Below are 16,918 nucleotides of genomic sequence, written 5' to 3' on the forward strand. Positions count from 1 at the left end.
TATTTTGAAGCTTAAATGTTATGAATTTTTAATTAATTAACATTAGATATTTTATAGTAGAATAGAGTAATAATAAGGGAAGCAAGTTTAGTTAGCAGTAACTTTTTGAAGAAAAATTGCCTTTTCAGTAATCTGACTGATATCTTTTTTCGATACAATTAATTCATAAAAACTTAACGTGAAAAAAATATATTTCATAAAAAAAAACTTTTTTAAATGAAAAATAAATTTATTCATTATTATTTGTTTATTTATTTATTTTTTGGATTTAATTACACTGCAGATACCCATATTTATGCATCAGAATTTGGCAATGACTCCATTCTGAAGTAGATGTTATTATTGTGTTAAAAGTTTTCTCCGTTTTCTTCTAATTTGTTAATTTCACTTACTGTAAGTATTAATAATTTTGAGGTACTCTAAAGAAAATTTTGAGTAATTGTACTTTTTCCAATCTGCATGTGTGTATTTTTTTCTTCTGATTCTGATAATCGAACGAGTTTATAATATTTAAGGGTATCCACCTCTTGACATTTCAGTTCCTCCCAATTTCTTGTTTTATCTTGTTTCTGTTTTACCCTACCATATTGACAGCAAAGTTACAACCTTTCAAATGATAGATTTGAGGATTCGTATTATTTATTGATTTGAAATGAATGTTAAATGTTGCCTGATAAATGGTTTATTTCGTCTGCTGTCATCGCATATTTCCTGAAGTTTCGGTTTAATGAGAAAGACCTATGTCATATTAGAACTGATATATTGTTCATTTTTATGTAATTATGTTACTCTTCAATAGTTGAAAACCAATATGTTTTACAATAGAAATTAGAATGATAAAGCAAAATTTAAAAGTGGCATGAAAAAAAATTTTTAATTGAAAATATGTAATGGATTAATTTGAAAGTATTCAGTTTTTCTGTCGAACAACGATCTTTATATTATTTAATATAGATTAATATGAGGAAATAATTCATTTGATAAAATTTTTCTGAATATTTTGACGAAATTCTGACAGTTCCTACATGTGTGAATAAATTTTTGATTTGTGAGTTTTGTATTAATTCTGTTTGGAAGTATAGTATTGAAATAGATATTATCGATGTTATATTTCTGTTATGTCATTAAAAATTAATAAAAGCAAAAATTCAAAAATCTTTTAATGTTGAATTTTATAAATGATATAAAAGATATTGATCACTCATTTAGAGTGGTATGTAGATATTATATAATCATGAAAATCTTGTTTTCAGTTAATTAATGAAAACGTATGTTTTATACTATCTTTCATGATTATAGTATTTAAGAAAATAAATGAATGCAAGTGTGTAATTTTAATATATAAGGTATTAATATAAAATTATTTAATTATTAATATTAATTCAAATTATTAATAATGATAACAGTTATTTCCTTCAATGATTATTTGATATCAATCTGCATCATTATATACAAATTAATGTGTCATTTTTAATTGAGTGATATTGAGTATTAACCTCTTTTCTGTCTTTTTCTACAGGAAAAGACATCAAAAATGACTACTAACCAAACATCAGAGCTTGAGATCCTTCAAATGAAGGCAAATCAAGTCACTGATGAGGTAAGTATATAAATTTTGTATACATTTATTAATTTTCTTTTCTATATTCTTCTTGTAATTGAATTAGTTTGAAACCAATATTTTTTTTTTAATTATTTCTTAAAATATTTTACTCATATTCATGAAGAAATTTAAGCTTTGTGAGGAATTTAAATATGTGTCATTTACATAAGTGTGTATTATATTGAGATAGTTTCACTGTAAAATTACAACAAAAAAGATACTGCAAGATTAAATCAGATGGCTTTTTAATTATTGTTGAGAAACTTTCTTTTTTAATATAACTTTCTGTAAATTTTGAATTTCTTATTTAAATTGTGAATATGAACTCATTTTTCACATGCTTCAGATTATATATATTTACCAATTTGAATAGCTTTATTTAATTTATTTTTTTAAAGAAAAACTGGCCAGGTTTTTTCTTCATTTTTTTCCCATAAAATAAGTATAGAATGAAAGTTCTATTCTTTTTTGTTTCTTGATTTTTTTTACATATAAATTTTTTCTTGCTTATCAAGGATTTATAAAACCAAATATTACATAGCCTATCCAGACAATCCCTGAAATCATTCACAGGATTTGCACCTTGTCAATTTTAAAAGTACCTTTGTTATCCAGCACTTTTATTTCAAAAGCCTAAAAGGACTTTAGCTATATATCTATAATTGTAACAGAAAGATATTTGTATATTTGTCAGTCAAAACTCTTCAATAGTGGTACTGTATAAATTTGTATTTTTGAAGTTTTAAATGTAACTGGTTCCTCATTTTCTATCAACAAAATGTTATTCTCTTATTTAAACTTTGCCATTGGGAGAAGATATTATATCTGTCATGTTTCTAATTATATAATTCTAATAATATAACATACTCAAGAGTCTGTAAAATTTTATGAAAGTTTTCACTAATAGAAAAGACAAAAGTTTTTTTAAACTTCTTTCTCATGAATATATCCATAATCCAATATTCTAGTAAAACAGTGTACAAAAGATCACAAATGATACTAAATATTTTCTAATAAGCAGTGAAAGGTAGTTGATTGATTATGGAGATTTTACAGATTCTAATATAGATATTCAGAATGAGTAGTCATAAGTAGTCTTTCCTGGTAATACTTGCAAAAAAATAAATTTTTTGTTCCAATAGATATTATTTAGAAGCTTTAAAATTTTCATAAAAGATAAATTCTTTTTTAGAAATTCTATTTAAAATAATTTTGCCTTTAGCCAGTAAAACTGAATTTTAAGGGAATTGTATATTACATTTACAACTATTTTATACTGCTGTGTTTTGAGATTGTATAAATTTTTATTTAGTGAAATTGTTACTTTTTGAACCATTTAAGGAAGCTTTTATAGCAATCATGCTGAATATTTTAGAACTTAACCTATGAATTTAGATAAATTAGAAATGGATTCATAAGTTACTATGCTGTCTTTTATATATCTGACAAAAGGGTGGGATTTTGTGTATTAAGGAATAGTTATCTATTTTATTATATTGTTGGGAAAGGGAAAAAAATTAGATTTATTATTAATGATTTTTATTGTATATATTTGAGTCTGAAACATTTACTTGCTACAAATAATATTAAAGTAATTTTTTAAAAAAAGATTATATAATGAATTATTGATAAATAGATAATTCTAGAAGTTTTAAAAGCCTTTTGCGTAGCTCTAGTATTGAAAGCCCATTAATTCTATTTAGAATATTGTTATTAATTTTGTATACTGTTAATTTTAACAAATTAGTGAACTAGACCTTTTTTACCTGCCATTTTTAATTACTAATTTTATTTCAGTCACTGGAAAGCACAAGAAGGATGCTACAACTAGCAGAAGAAGTAAGCAAAAAATTCTTTTGTACTCACAATTATTAAATGATTGTTTTAAGTTTATACATTGCTTAAATACAGTTGTTGAATTTTATATATTGAAATAGTTTGTTTTTTATATACCTTTTAAAGATCTGTTTTAGCTGTAGTACAATGACAAGATATAAAGTCGTGAATAAATTTAATAGTTCTATTTATTAAAGTTTTTTTTTAATTATTTTCTTTACCTTTTTTACTTTGTTATGCTGAATTTATTCTATTTTGTATTAAATCCTAAAAATTGCATGAAGCATTCAATAAAATCTAAGTAGCAAGATAGTAAAAAAAAACTTCAACCCTTTATTATTATTATTGTATTTAAACAATTGAACTGTTTTTATCAGGAATATTCTCTTTAACTCAGCAATTTGTAATTTCCCTTTCATCCATTAATTTTGATTCTAGAAACTTATTATTTTTTAGTTTTGGAAGTTCTCATTCTGTAAAGTATAAAATCTTCAAAAATTCCAACTGTGTTTTGAAAGATATTTGAATTAATATTTGTATAACAGTTTTAACCTTTTACGATGAAATTTAAGATTTTATTTATTACTTTGCAACCTTGTAATTTCCCCTCTTATGCATAATATTTCTCTTTGTTCAAACACTTATTAGTTTAGCTACTTTTTCTGTCTAATTTGTTATTATTGTTATCATAATGCTGCCATTAGAGCAAGGACACGGGTATTCAGACATTGGTTGCTTTAGATGAGCAAGGAGGTAAGACACATCATGCATTTGGAAAGGATTATTCAATTACAAATTTTAAATACAATTTGAAAAAGATATTTTATAATAGATAGCAGTATGAGTAAATTTTTTGCTACTTTTAGGAATGAGTTATTATTTATTGCTAAGTTAATTTGAAAAGCTGTTTTTTTATAGTATTAGTTTTGATTTAAAGTGTTATTATTTTCAAAGCATGTTAGGAAAATAAATGACATAGTGTATTGTGTTTTAAAATATCATTTTAATGTATTAAAATTTCCTCATTCAATTTAAAATTTCTATAAATCTTATGAATAGACTTTAAAATTTCTTTTATGTAATTTTCTTAAAATAAAGTTTATTGATGTTACTTTACAAGAAGTAGTTGAATGCTTTTATTATTTTAAAATTGAGTAAGTTAATAATGTGCTATTCAACTATATCTTAGGCATTCTGAATATTTTTAATATTAACTAATTATTGTCTAATGTTGTATATATTTAGAGATTATTAAAATGTTTATTGCATAAGAAATCAATTTTCTTTTGTGAAAAATACAAAAGTCTACTATACTATTTGGTTCTTTCATGATATTTTGAAACTCTACTTTTAATTGTTGGATTATTATTAAAATTTCTGCATATACTATTTAAGGTATGGACTCAAAATTTCTGCAGTATTAATTCTAGTATCATTTTGTAGAGGGCAATTGTATTTACCCTCTACAATTAATTTTGTAAAAACTAAATGTTACAAAATTTTTTTGATTCCTTTCACATTTTTAACCTTTGTCCCAAGACATTTGATTTGTATAAATACCAGGAAAGAAGCTAAAATTGGCATGTTTATAATCCATACAAATAGAGAGCATGATGTTATTTACATATGTAATGAGTTTGTGATAACTTGTATTAATGTTAACTTTTTTTAATAAAAATTATGGCATTCATGAAACTGCTAGAAACATTTGATAAACAGGGCCTTCAAATCATCAATTTAGCAAAAGTTTAGAGCATGTTTGTGACTCGGTTAAACAAAGCCATATCATTCATTGAGGAAAACTAGAAAAATCCTCAGAAAAATAATTCATCATTTCCATATATGCCAGATCAATGATAAAAAAGAAACTACTTACTTATGTGTTAACCTTTCTGGTGATCAGTTTATGCCATGAATTATTGTGACCAACTATTGTTATTATTTATATGTTCTGCTATCGCCTCGATTGTTAACATTTGGGTAAAAAGAAATCTGCATGTTTTTTAAGAAATTGGGCATTTACCTAGGCTGATGGTTCAGCACATGAATCCTCTTTAATATTTGTCCTGGTTGCGATGTCCTGTTGTTTTTTAATATATAAATAGCTATTTGTGTGATTTCTACATATTAATAGTTTGAGAATGTTAATATTTCATTATTTGCTTTTCACACATTTTTTATAAAAATTACTTAAAACACAATTGTTAAAAGTAAATTTAACTAAATTGGTTATTGTTTCTTCATAAAGACTTGATTGAAATTTGAGGACATACGTTATTTAATTTTGGATTTTAGTTTTATTATTATTATTATTATTATTTACTTATTTTCAAAGTACAGTTCATACATATTGATATATTTGCAGAAAGTTTAAATTAAAAAAAAAAAGAAAGAAATGTCATAACTAATATCATGTAGTTTGTTAAATTTGAATTTCATTGTTGCTCATGTCTTCTCTTATTATATGCCATATATTTTTATGCATGCTGAAATTGTTTGATAATCAAAGTTAATTCATTTTGATAAATTTTCACCATTTAATTGATTTGATTATTCAGTATCAAATTATCATGTTTCGAAACTTATAAATTAAAATCATATCTATGTACCTAGACATTGTAATTTGATTTAAAAATTTAGAATCTATAAGTGTTTCATGAAATTTTGATTAAATTAAAATGACAACATTTATAAAACAGGAAAATTTATTAAGGGAAAAGAAAAGAAGATATTAGAGAGATTAAAAAAATATTTTTGTTTCAAATTATACCAAGGTTTAAAGTATTGCATAATTATTCACCATTATTCTAATAGAAAGTTGAGAATTTTATTTCTTTTTTACTCTAGCTTGTAGTAGCACTTTTGTTTATATGTTTCCAGTTTTATTTTTATTTACAAAATTTTTTTTTCTTATTTGCAAACGTTCTTATTATTTCTTTTAAGTTATATTTTAGTTTTGTTTTGCTTTTAGACTGAAGATGTTGGTATGAAAACAATAAATATGCTGAGTGATCAAGGGGGTAAGATTAAATTATTATTTATTGCCCCTTGTTAAACATTTTGAAATAATTAAAGAAAATATTAATTACTTATATTTATCAAAAAGATTGGCAGTAAAGGAATTTTAACATTCTTGTTTGTGAATCTGAATGGCATTTTTAATGTATCTTCATTGCTTCTTTATAACTGGTTAATAATAATTATTTCCATCTTCACTGAAATTAACAGAACAACTTGATCGCATTGAAGAAGACATGGATGTCATTCATGCCGATATGCGAGAAGCAGAAAAAAATTTAACAGGGATGGAGAAATGTTGTGGGATATGTATATGTCCATGTGGAAAGTAAGCATTTAATTCTAAAGTTTCTTCAAAATAGTCATACGGTAGAATTTGACTAATTTGAAACTGGTGGGTTCACAATAAAAATTGAATCTAATGATTAGAAAGTTTTAAAAAGTTTAAAGTATTTAAAAATTTATTCTATTATGAGGTAAAGGCATATCTAATTAATGAAAAACGGCTTAGTTTTAATAATTTTAGTTTTGACTTCAAAATAACCAAAATCATCGAGAGTGCAAAGTACAAACATGTTTAAGTAATGGAAACGGGAGTTTTCATTAGTTAAATTAGTCGGAGAATAACATTAAGTTAATCAAAATATAGGGTTGTATCTCTATTTTATAAGAAATTCAGAGATTCAAGTTACTCATAAATTCAAATTAGTCCAATTGCACTGTAATCCCTGGATATCTAGAAACATGATTGAATGTTCACTAATTAATGAAACTGAGTTTTAAATTTATGTGACACTTAAACTGAATTATTTGATTTTCCATGTTTAAAAAAATGTTAAGAAACTTCCATTTATAAATCTAGCTTTTTATTGAACTTGATGAGATAAGTGCAAACTTGAAAGTTTAATAAAATTCTAAATTTTCCAAAATTAATTTAGTTTGCTCTCTTTCCTCCCCCCCCCCCATCTTTAATTCAACAACATTTAATTTCATTAAGTTTTGGTAGTATAGTTGCATAGATGTAAATAATCCTCAGGCAATGGATCAAAGTTAAAAGATCTCTTTTATTGACATTAGTATTAATATAAATATTTCACAAATTTTCCTTTAATTATTTTTAATAAATTGTTTAAAGATCATTTTTCTTGTATATTTTCCTTATTAAAAAAATTATGCAATTTGTTAAATTTATTATTTCTATTTTCAAATTGAAACTTGATTCTGAATTACATAATTTTATTTTACTCAACACTTTCAGTGAGTTAGTTGAAATTTTTAAAATATTTTTAGTACTTGATGCTCCAATTGAAGTATTAATATTTGAATTAGTTAATTTTTAATTCTTTTTTTCAATTTTCTTTTTCTTTTGAATTCTGTAACTTAAATAACTTATTCACTTTAGCATTCAATTAATTATTTTTTTTATCAGAGCTACCGATTTTAAAACTGATTCTGCAGCATGGAGAAATAATGAAGATGGTAAAGTTGTAAATACTCAACCTACAAGAGTAGTTGATAACAGAAATGGTGCTGGTCCAACTACTGGAGGATATGTGCAAAGGTGATTTCAGTTTATCCATTTTTTTTAAAAATTGTCTGTTGCAATTTTTTTTATTTAAATATTTATTATTTTAAACTTGTTTCCATATATTTAATTTGTAATTCTTAACACATTTGTAAGATCAACAACTAAAATTCTAGTTCCAGGTTTTTTTGTGCTTATCATCTCAATCATCTTTGTTCCATGTGTGAAAAGCTTAAAACATTCTGATCAAATGCTTTCATAAATTGTTTTGTTTACCCTGGTTCTATATGCAGCAGTTGCAAGATGTTTCTATCTCTGATAACAAAGTTCTCTCTCTTGAGTATTTATTTTATCATGGGTGTTGGTTGGTTCTGCTGCCCCATAAATGCAAGGAGATTTCATGTGATCCACACATATTGTCCATTAATAATCATGAACAATTCAAATTTAATTTTCTTCATGACCAGAACTGTAATATCATATTCATCTTTCATTTATCATGATTTTCTGCATTAAAAAAATGTTTTTGTCTTCTCAACAAGTTACTTGTTCTTTATATATTAAATATTTCTTAATTTAGTTGCCTGTCATCTCAGAAAGTAGAGCAGATAGAGAAAATATTTTCATATCTGAAACCATTGTGATAAACATAGTCAAAATAAGTTTTAAAATTCTGGATTCCTCCCTCCCCCCATAACAAGAAAGTTTGAGAATTTATGTGTTGCAAAATAATAGCTTCTATTTCACTCAATGTAAAATTTATCATTAGAATTATTTGATATTTTCTTTAGAAATTTTCATAATTTTTCTTTTAAGTGAATAAAGTATATGAGTAATCTGCATCCTTATAATAATTGTAGTATTTTTTCAAAGTACTTTTTAATTGACTTAGACTACATATTATGGAATCTAAGTCATTTAATAACCTAGTCTATTCATGAGTATATGAGTATTTCCATTAATTGATAATTGGGCTGAAATATAGTATATACCACAAATTTTCAAGGGCTAGGTGCAAATTTAGATTCTTTTTGCTATACTAGGTCCTATATCAAGTCTAGAAGAAAGTAAAAATGTTTTTATATAACATGTTGCAATATTATTTTATACTTTAAAAATATAAGAAATTCCAATATCTGTTGTTTTTAATGCTTTTATCAAACATAATGTGGAAAGTGATCAAACTGGGTTCGGTTTACATAATCAATTCAAAAAACATTTTTAGGCTAGTTTTCAAAAATGAGGCCATGATAAGACAACCTCTTAACTTAACGAATGTACAATTCTAGATTGAATTATTATATTTTAAGTGAATCAATTTTAAAGCTGAAGAGTTAACACTGGTACTTGAGACAAATATGCTTGTCACCAAAATCTGCTATTATTTAATAAATTAAACAAATTTGTTTAGCTTTCTTTCATTGCAAATATAAAATATTAAGTATCAGCTTTATTACCATTATTATAATAACTTTTCCTAATGAAAACACACTATTGTGCTAAATGAAGTTAGCTAAAATTATTATGAAATTTCCTAATTGTATTATTATCAAACTAGTGATATATATGTATAAGGTTTGAAAACTTCTTAATTATAATTTTCTAAACTAAAAGCAGAATTTATTAATTTAAGCTTTATATACTACTATGTATATAATTGTAAGTATTTTTTGAAAAAATATTTTTCTCTTAGAATTACACATGATGCACGTGAAGATGAAATGGAAGAAAATATGCAACAAGTCAGCTCTATAATTGGGAATCTAAAAAATATGGCAATAGATATGGGAAGTGAAATCGACTCTCAGAATCAACAACTTGACAGAATCAATATGAAGGTGAGATTTTTTTTACCGTAAAAATTCGTTTAGTAAATCGAATTACCAAAATTTTCAAAGATAGAAATGTTTATGTTCAAATAAATTTTTTTTAAAGGAATATAATGTACATAATATTATCTTTAAGTAGATTTTTTTATGCTATTTTTAAATAACTATTTCTGTGTTACTTATGACTTAAGGAAAGTTTCTGTATAGTTTCTCTAATCATGGATCTTAGAATTCAAACCTCTTGTAGCAAGTGATTTGCATAAGGTACTAAATAAAATTAAAAAAAAAATACTTCCTTGTCAAGCAAGATTTTTCAAAATAAGTAATGAGGAGACTTCTTAATGCTGTATATAGAATCCTATATGAATCTTGTGTTTAGCATGTGTTTGTTGAAGGTTTTTTTACCCCTTTCCTTTCCACCTCCCTTCCCAAAAATTAACAGTGGAACAGAAAATATATAATTAATTGCAAGTACAAAAAAAAGTGAGATACTTCTCTAAGCATTATAGCTTCAGATCAAAATGAGAGGGAATTCTTTCATTAACATGCAAGCATAGCCAGGAGGGGTATTCTGTACACTGCAAGAAGTTGTGAGGGAGATTTCATCAGAAGAGGAGGTAATACTGTCTCAGTATAGCATCAACATTCCAATGAGATATAGAAGACATTGTCAACATGGAAAACTGCTACATATATGTTAAGAATTACCCTTACAATGCGAAAGCTTTGCATGCTTAGGATTTGTATAATGATAATACTGTGTTTTAGTTTCTCTCAATTTTGAAGCATAGACAAAACCAACTGTTAAAATAACCTTCTTTAAAATAAAAAACAGTCATTATTAATAATAAATTACATTATTATAAATTTGTTTGAATATTTTTTTTTTTTTTTTTTTTTGTGGGGGAGGGGACATATTGTTCTAATTTACATTGATTATATGGAATATTCTTTTCACACAATAAGTATTTTGTATTACAAATAAGATTTGTGAATGAATTATCCTCATTAAGTGAGGCACCACTATATATTTCTGTTTAATACTTCACATAATACCCTTTATATTTTCTAATTTTATATTCTATGAAAAAAAATGAAATTTAACAATAAGTATTCCTTTATTATTCATTTATATGGAATGGTAAAGTATGTAAAACTTCAGTAGCATTGCCCAAATCTGGATTCATTCTATTACAAAATACTTTATATGGAAGTTTTCTTTTTGCTAATTGATGAAAAATCTTTTCTATCTATGATGCAAAGATTTTTCATTACTTCTCACCAAATAATTTACATTAAACATTTAATTTAATGAAGTAATTCACAGTTATTTATTAACAAAAATAATCATTGGTGTAGCATATGTAGCATTTATAAATATTTTACAACAATAATTTTTCATAGAGAAATTCAACCTCTTTATTTTTCTTGTGCAGAATGATTTTTTTTTCTTTTGTAATTGCATTTTTTGATTATTTATGCTTTATTGTATTACCAAATAATATATTTTCATTTCTTGTAGGCACAATCAAATGAAACTCATATTGTCAATGCTAATGCAAGGGCTTCCAAGTTGTTAGGCAAGAAAGAATAAATCCCTGAAATTATGTGAAACCTCATATTTGGTGAAGTGGAGCACCGGTGTCTTAAAGTTTGCTTTCAGTTGGTACACCTACCATCCACATAAAAGCCTAACATCTAAATTTTGCTTTTTTTAGATGGTAGATTCCAATGAATATCTTTCTGTTACTTTGTGTCAATTTAACTTTAAAGTATTTATTTCTGAGGCACAGTCCCCCCCCCCCAAAGCTTTATATTTACCATATTGAAATTGTAAGCAGTACTTATTTTTTTTATGTAAAAAATTTAATTGTTTTGAGCTTATTTTTCAAAACACAGTTATTCTTCCTGAACACTAAACTACTCATTTTAAGAAGTTTTAATTTATTTTTTAAAGTTTACATGTGCAGAGATTAACCTTGTATTGATATATGTACATATCTATTGAATGTACTAGCTTCTTAAAATTTAAGTTTCTTACTTCTTGGAAGGTTTATATATGTATTATTTAGAATTGACTATTGCTTGAAAAGAACTTTTGATCCGTAAATAAGTCTTTATCCTCTTTAAACATGGTGCCTCATGTTCCTATATACTTAGACTTTGTTCAATTTTTTTATCACCTTTGTTTTGTTTCTGTTGAATCATTGTCTTATATGTTACATTTTTATTGTTTATCCATGTAATAATTAATTTATAAGATTGGTGTTTTTAAAATGGAAATTTTCAAGCACAGTTCAATCAGATTGTCTAACTTGCAAAATAATTTTTTTTAAAAAAATTTTGTAAGCTTGAAAGCACAGTTTTGTATTTTTCAAAGATCATTTCAGTTTCTACCTGTTAAAATATTTTGCTACACAGACAACTTCTGATAAAAAAAAAGAAAGAAATGTGTAAACATATGTATTTTTTAATGCTCAAAGAGATTTGTAAATTTTAAGAACAATTTTTGAGCCGATATTTTTACTTGAAATCTTAACTGGAAGCAGAAAATCTGTTGTAAATCATATTTTTTGTATATATATATATATTATATTTAATTGTCTGTTGAGAGTGCTTTTTTTCAAAAATGTGGATTTGTATAATAAAGAAATGTCTTGTATATTTATCATGACTTTTCACTGAAATTCTCTTTTCACACATATAATTTTTTGATTGGGGTAGAAATATTATATAAAATTGCATCAGTAATATATTTATAAATGAGCTTAACTTCTGAAAAGCATCAATCTATATTTAAAGTGACTATCTGATTTTCATATTCCATTTATTTCATGTTTAAAAATAAACTATTATATTTCCTATGTTAAACTTTTCAAAGTCATATGATTTGCCTAATTTCGGTGTATATAATTTTTTTTTAAAGGTGTTTGTTTGATTGCTACAAAACAATTTGTAGTATATTGTATTTAAGTTTTGTTTTTTCCCCACCAATGTTTCAACTTCTGATAAGTTTTTCAAAATTTGTTAGTTTTTATTATTATTGTTGCTGTTTAAGATTCAGTGAATTATGCCTCTGCAAGCATAAAATTGAATTTTTTTTTCAGTTATTAATGAATATTTGTAATTTCTTAGACATTTAAGTTTATTAAAAAATGTAATAGAATTTTGCACAGTATTTTATATTTGAATTTTCTGTCCTTTAATTTAATATTTCCATTCTGTCTATGCACTTTTAAAAATTTATATAATGTTTCTGCCCATTTTGTGTTGAATGTTCTTCAAAAAAAGAAAATGTGTAACATCTGTATGCAAAAAAAATTATCTTTTAATATGTGAAATTATACCTGTATTTGCATCTCTTCTCTTACTGAAAGAGTAAATTGATATTTTTTATGATCCTATACCCTTTTTAAAATTTTATAGGGTTTTTAAAAATTGTCACTTATATCTATTGAAAAAAGTGGTGTCTGATCAGTACTTATTAATGGGTTCATATTTGAAGGAACTGCCCTTATTAATCAAAAAAATTATTTAATGTTTCATTATATTCTACAAAATATAATACAGGTTAATTAATATACTTATTTAAACAAAAAAGAAAACCCATTTTAAGGATGTAATTTTTCAAACCAGTTTATAATGATATGCTAAAAGACTTATGAAATGTTTATTGTACAGTAATAAATAAATTTAAAACAGTATTACTTTCTGTATTATCCAGTCTTCCATTCTCTTGGTTCCTAAAAAAAAGTGGCTTTTCGCTTTTTAAATGTATTTTGATGTCTATAATGTATATTTATCAATGGCATGTTGAAGCCCATTAGAATGGAAATGAAAGAAATCTGAAGCTGTTGGATTAATTGAAATTATAACTCTTATGAATGGTTATAAATCCTGTTTCTTTAAAATTGTGATTATTGCTTATAAAATATATTTTTATAAATTTATCATTTATATTGTAATTCCAGTAGAAGTTAATGTAATCAGTCAAGATAGTATTTTATCAATCAACTGATTTTTGTTAATGCAGTTATTTTTCAAATCTATAATTATATGTATAGATGGTTGTACAATCCTTAAAAAGTTTGTTTTAAAATAATTCTTAAATTATTTAATATAAGTATTAAATGTGATTAATCCTCTTTGGCTATCATATTTAAAATTCAGCATTAAAACAAGGTTACAGTTAAAAACAATATAACTATGATTTTAAATTCCAATCTTTTTTATTGTCTTGAAAAATGATTGAATATGCACATAAAATCATTCTCATAAATTAGATAATTCAATTATATTATGAAAATTGAACATATTTCGATTATTTGGCAAATTTAGATATTTCTATTGTTCTTTTTAAAGGTTTGATTTTGATCTGTTAATTATATCAAATGTATCTTTAAGCTGCTTGAGAATTAGATTTGTGTTTCATTTCCAAGTAGCTGAAAACCTGCTGGAAAATTAGTGCAATTCTAATATATGTATTCTGGGATTTTTATTTAAGTGTTAAGTTCTCACAAATATATTAATGATTGTTTTACATTCTGGGAAATTGTTTGCTGAGGAATAATGATATTATTTCTTCTTTGCTGTTTTTTATAAATTGTTTTACATTTCAAATGAAGTAGCGAAAACAAATAATGGATCACATTTAATCAAAATTTTTAACCCCATTTACATTTGTATAGAGCTTTTCATTCTGTGAAGAAGGTTTCGTGGCAAAAGGCGTCAATATAGCCCTAAAACAACTGTTTGGACACCACAATAATTTTTATTTTAATGGACAATTATTCTTTACCCCTCAACTGGTTAATTAGCTTAAATTCTTATAATGTGTAAGAAATATACATTTAATAATTAAAAAATAAAAATTATCAATTTTTTTTTATTATTTACTCTAATAATTAGAATTAACATTAAAATATTAAGGTGTTGTTTTTTTTCTTTTTCAGGCAAGTGCAAATTTTTTCCGATTTATTTGATTCAGAAACTGAAAAGATGTACAGATATATATGTTATATTAATAATCTTAGTTTATTAAAGCATATTAGATACTTTTTTTCTGTACATCTGCATGTACGCACACTATTATATACCTTAATCAGTTAAGGGGTTATTGAAGAAATATAAAATTAATGAAAATTGTGTAATTGTAAGATGCTATACTTTTTATCTCTTCTGATTAAATTCTTTCCTAGTTGTATATAGATTTGTACTGCTATTTTCATACTGATTGGTACTTTTGAACTAATGGTGCTAAACTAAACTAAATTCTTGATAATTATATGAAACATAAGGAATTTTTCACTATTTTATATGGAAAAAAAAATTTTAAATTTATATCATCCTGCCCAAACTTTTACTTTGTAACCCACATTTGTATTTTTTTTTTTTTTTTTTTATCATTTCTGAATAATAGTTTAGCTTTGTGATTGAAAATTAAAATATTTCATAATTAATAAAATTATGTGAATAAATTGGATGTAGCTTACTAATTTTTTTTCAAATCTATAGCATATTTTTTATTAATTCATTGAATGTATTAACTTATATTTAAAATATTGTTAAATTTATGTACCATTACAGATAATTCTAAGTCATCTCCTTGATTGCAGAAAGAAAAATTTTTAAAGGGAGAAAAAATGACTTAAACACACACAAAAAAAGTAGCTAACTCCTTTTGTAAATTTTTCCCTCTGATTGGAAGAAATTTAAAATTATAATTATACTTTTAAAAATATTATTAATCAAATTGCATCACAGAAACTTGATTTTAAAATCCAGTTCAAGTCAGGCAGATATGATTTTTGATAGTAAATAGATTGAAATAGAATAAAAAATTATCTTCCATTTTAAAATTATCAATCTTTAATTTTTTAAATTTATTTACATTATTAGTTTGGGGGAAATGTTAAGTAATTTTTTTAAAAAGATAGATAGTTTCAAAAATATATAGTTTAAATTTCTTCCTATTTCTTTATTTTTGTAATTTGTTTTTAAAATACAATTTTAATGCTATTTTTTCTATCTCCATTGATAAAGTTACAATTATATTTGTATTTCTACTTGCACAGTAATGTTTTGCTTAGTAATTTTAATTTCATATGTTTTCTTTTTAATGTTTTAATTGGAAATAAAATTATTAAAAAACGTTGTTTAATATTCAGTTAGATAAATTGTTTTGTAATTGTTAAATGAATATCCAGCAAAATTGATTTTGACCATTTTCTGGGGATGTTTTAAAGCTTATTAGAAAATTAAAATATTAATGCAAGTATAATTTTTTTTTCTTTTACCAAGGCATTCAAATTATAAATATGTTGGTAACACTGCAATCTTTAGATGTAGATCATTATTTATTATTTGTGTTCCATTCACTATAGACCATGACAACTCAAGTTGGATTTATGTAGAAAGCTACCAGCAACCGTATCACTAGAGGATTACATCTTCCAAATGTTTGTGCATCTTAGTGCTATAGAAAAAACTTAATAGAATTTGACAACTTTCATTCTAAACATAGATTCATTGCACGGCATTTCAATTACATGTGTTTAAAACTAAAATCTGTTCAAACATGTTAATAACTTTTAAATATATTAGGATTCTATTGAGGACTATTTATCTCAGAATAGTGGTACTTTGTGAAGCTTTCCCTGTACTATGACCTTGAGTTGTCACTGACTATAATGAAATTTGTTTTTGCAAATGAATGTCTTGTATTTTTAATGTTAATTTTAGTTAGTTTCTGTACAACTTTCAAATCATTCCAGATAAAGTTATTGACATTCCCAAAGACAATGGGTGGTATTTTCCCACTAGTAAGAAATATAGTTCTAGCTCCAGTACTGGATGTTGTCATTAAAATAATTGCACAAATTATTAGTTAATTAGTCTGGATAAATGTTGCAGTGTTTAAAAGTCAGATGTCTAATTGTAGAAATTCGATGTATTGGTGCTGTAAAATCTAAACCTAACTGCATGTTTGTTTTTGAACAACCCAACAGTAATTTTTAGTATCCATAAATTAAACAGGATGATGATTCTTGATAAACATCTACACTAGTCTTTTCATTTTGATCATCATTTATTGTATATTTAAATGAA

General features: G+C 24.5%; 1 protein-coding gene across 2 annotated transcripts; it reads left to right on the top strand.

Annotated features, from left to right (window-relative positions):
• Positions 1–270: 270 nt before the first annotated feature.
• Positions 271–12,576, top strand: LOC129985276 (synaptosomal-associated protein 25-like). 2 transcript variants are annotated; one of them, XM_056095246.1, is made up of 8 exons: positions 271–393; positions 1,520–1,600; positions 3,401–3,442; positions 4,144–4,192; positions 6,668–6,785; positions 7,887–8,018; positions 9,676–9,820; positions 11,334–12,576. In XM_056095246.1, exons 2-8 carry the CDS (start codon positions 1,535–1,537, stop codon positions 11,403–11,405), a joined length of 624 nt encoding a protein of 207 aa, XP_055951221.1. In that variant the 5' UTR covers positions 271–393; positions 1,520–1,534; the 3' UTR covers positions 11,406–12,576. The 2 variants fall into 2 exon arrangements, with proteins under 2 accessions (XP_055951221.1, XP_055951220.1); XM_056095245.1 differs by lacking the exon at positions 4,144–4,192 and adding an exon at positions 6,411–6,459 and having other exon boundaries at positions 11,334–12,573.
• Positions 12,577–16,918: the final 4,342 nt, after the last annotated feature.

This window comes from Argiope bruennichi, chromosome 9 (genome assembly GCF_947563725.1).
Source record: "Argiope bruennichi chromosome 9, qqArgBrue1.1, whole genome shotgun sequence".
NCBI lineage: Eukaryota > Metazoa > Arthropoda > Arachnida > Araneae > Araneidae > Argiope > Argiope bruennichi.

Bases quoted from the DNA above. Each gene is read 5' to 3' on its own strand.
- LOC129985276 (XM_056095246.1), top strand. From the start codon at position 1,535: ATGACTACTAACCAAACATCAGAGCTTGAGATCCTTCAAATGAAGGCA. The intron at 8,019-9,675 runs GTGATTTCAGTT...TTTTTCTCTTAG, and splicing joins ACTGGAGGATATGTGCAAAG to AATTACACATGATGCACGTG. The intron at 9,821-11,333 runs GTGAGATTTTTT...CATTTCTTGTAG, and splicing joins TTGACAGAATCAATATGAAG to GCACAATCAAATGAAACTCA.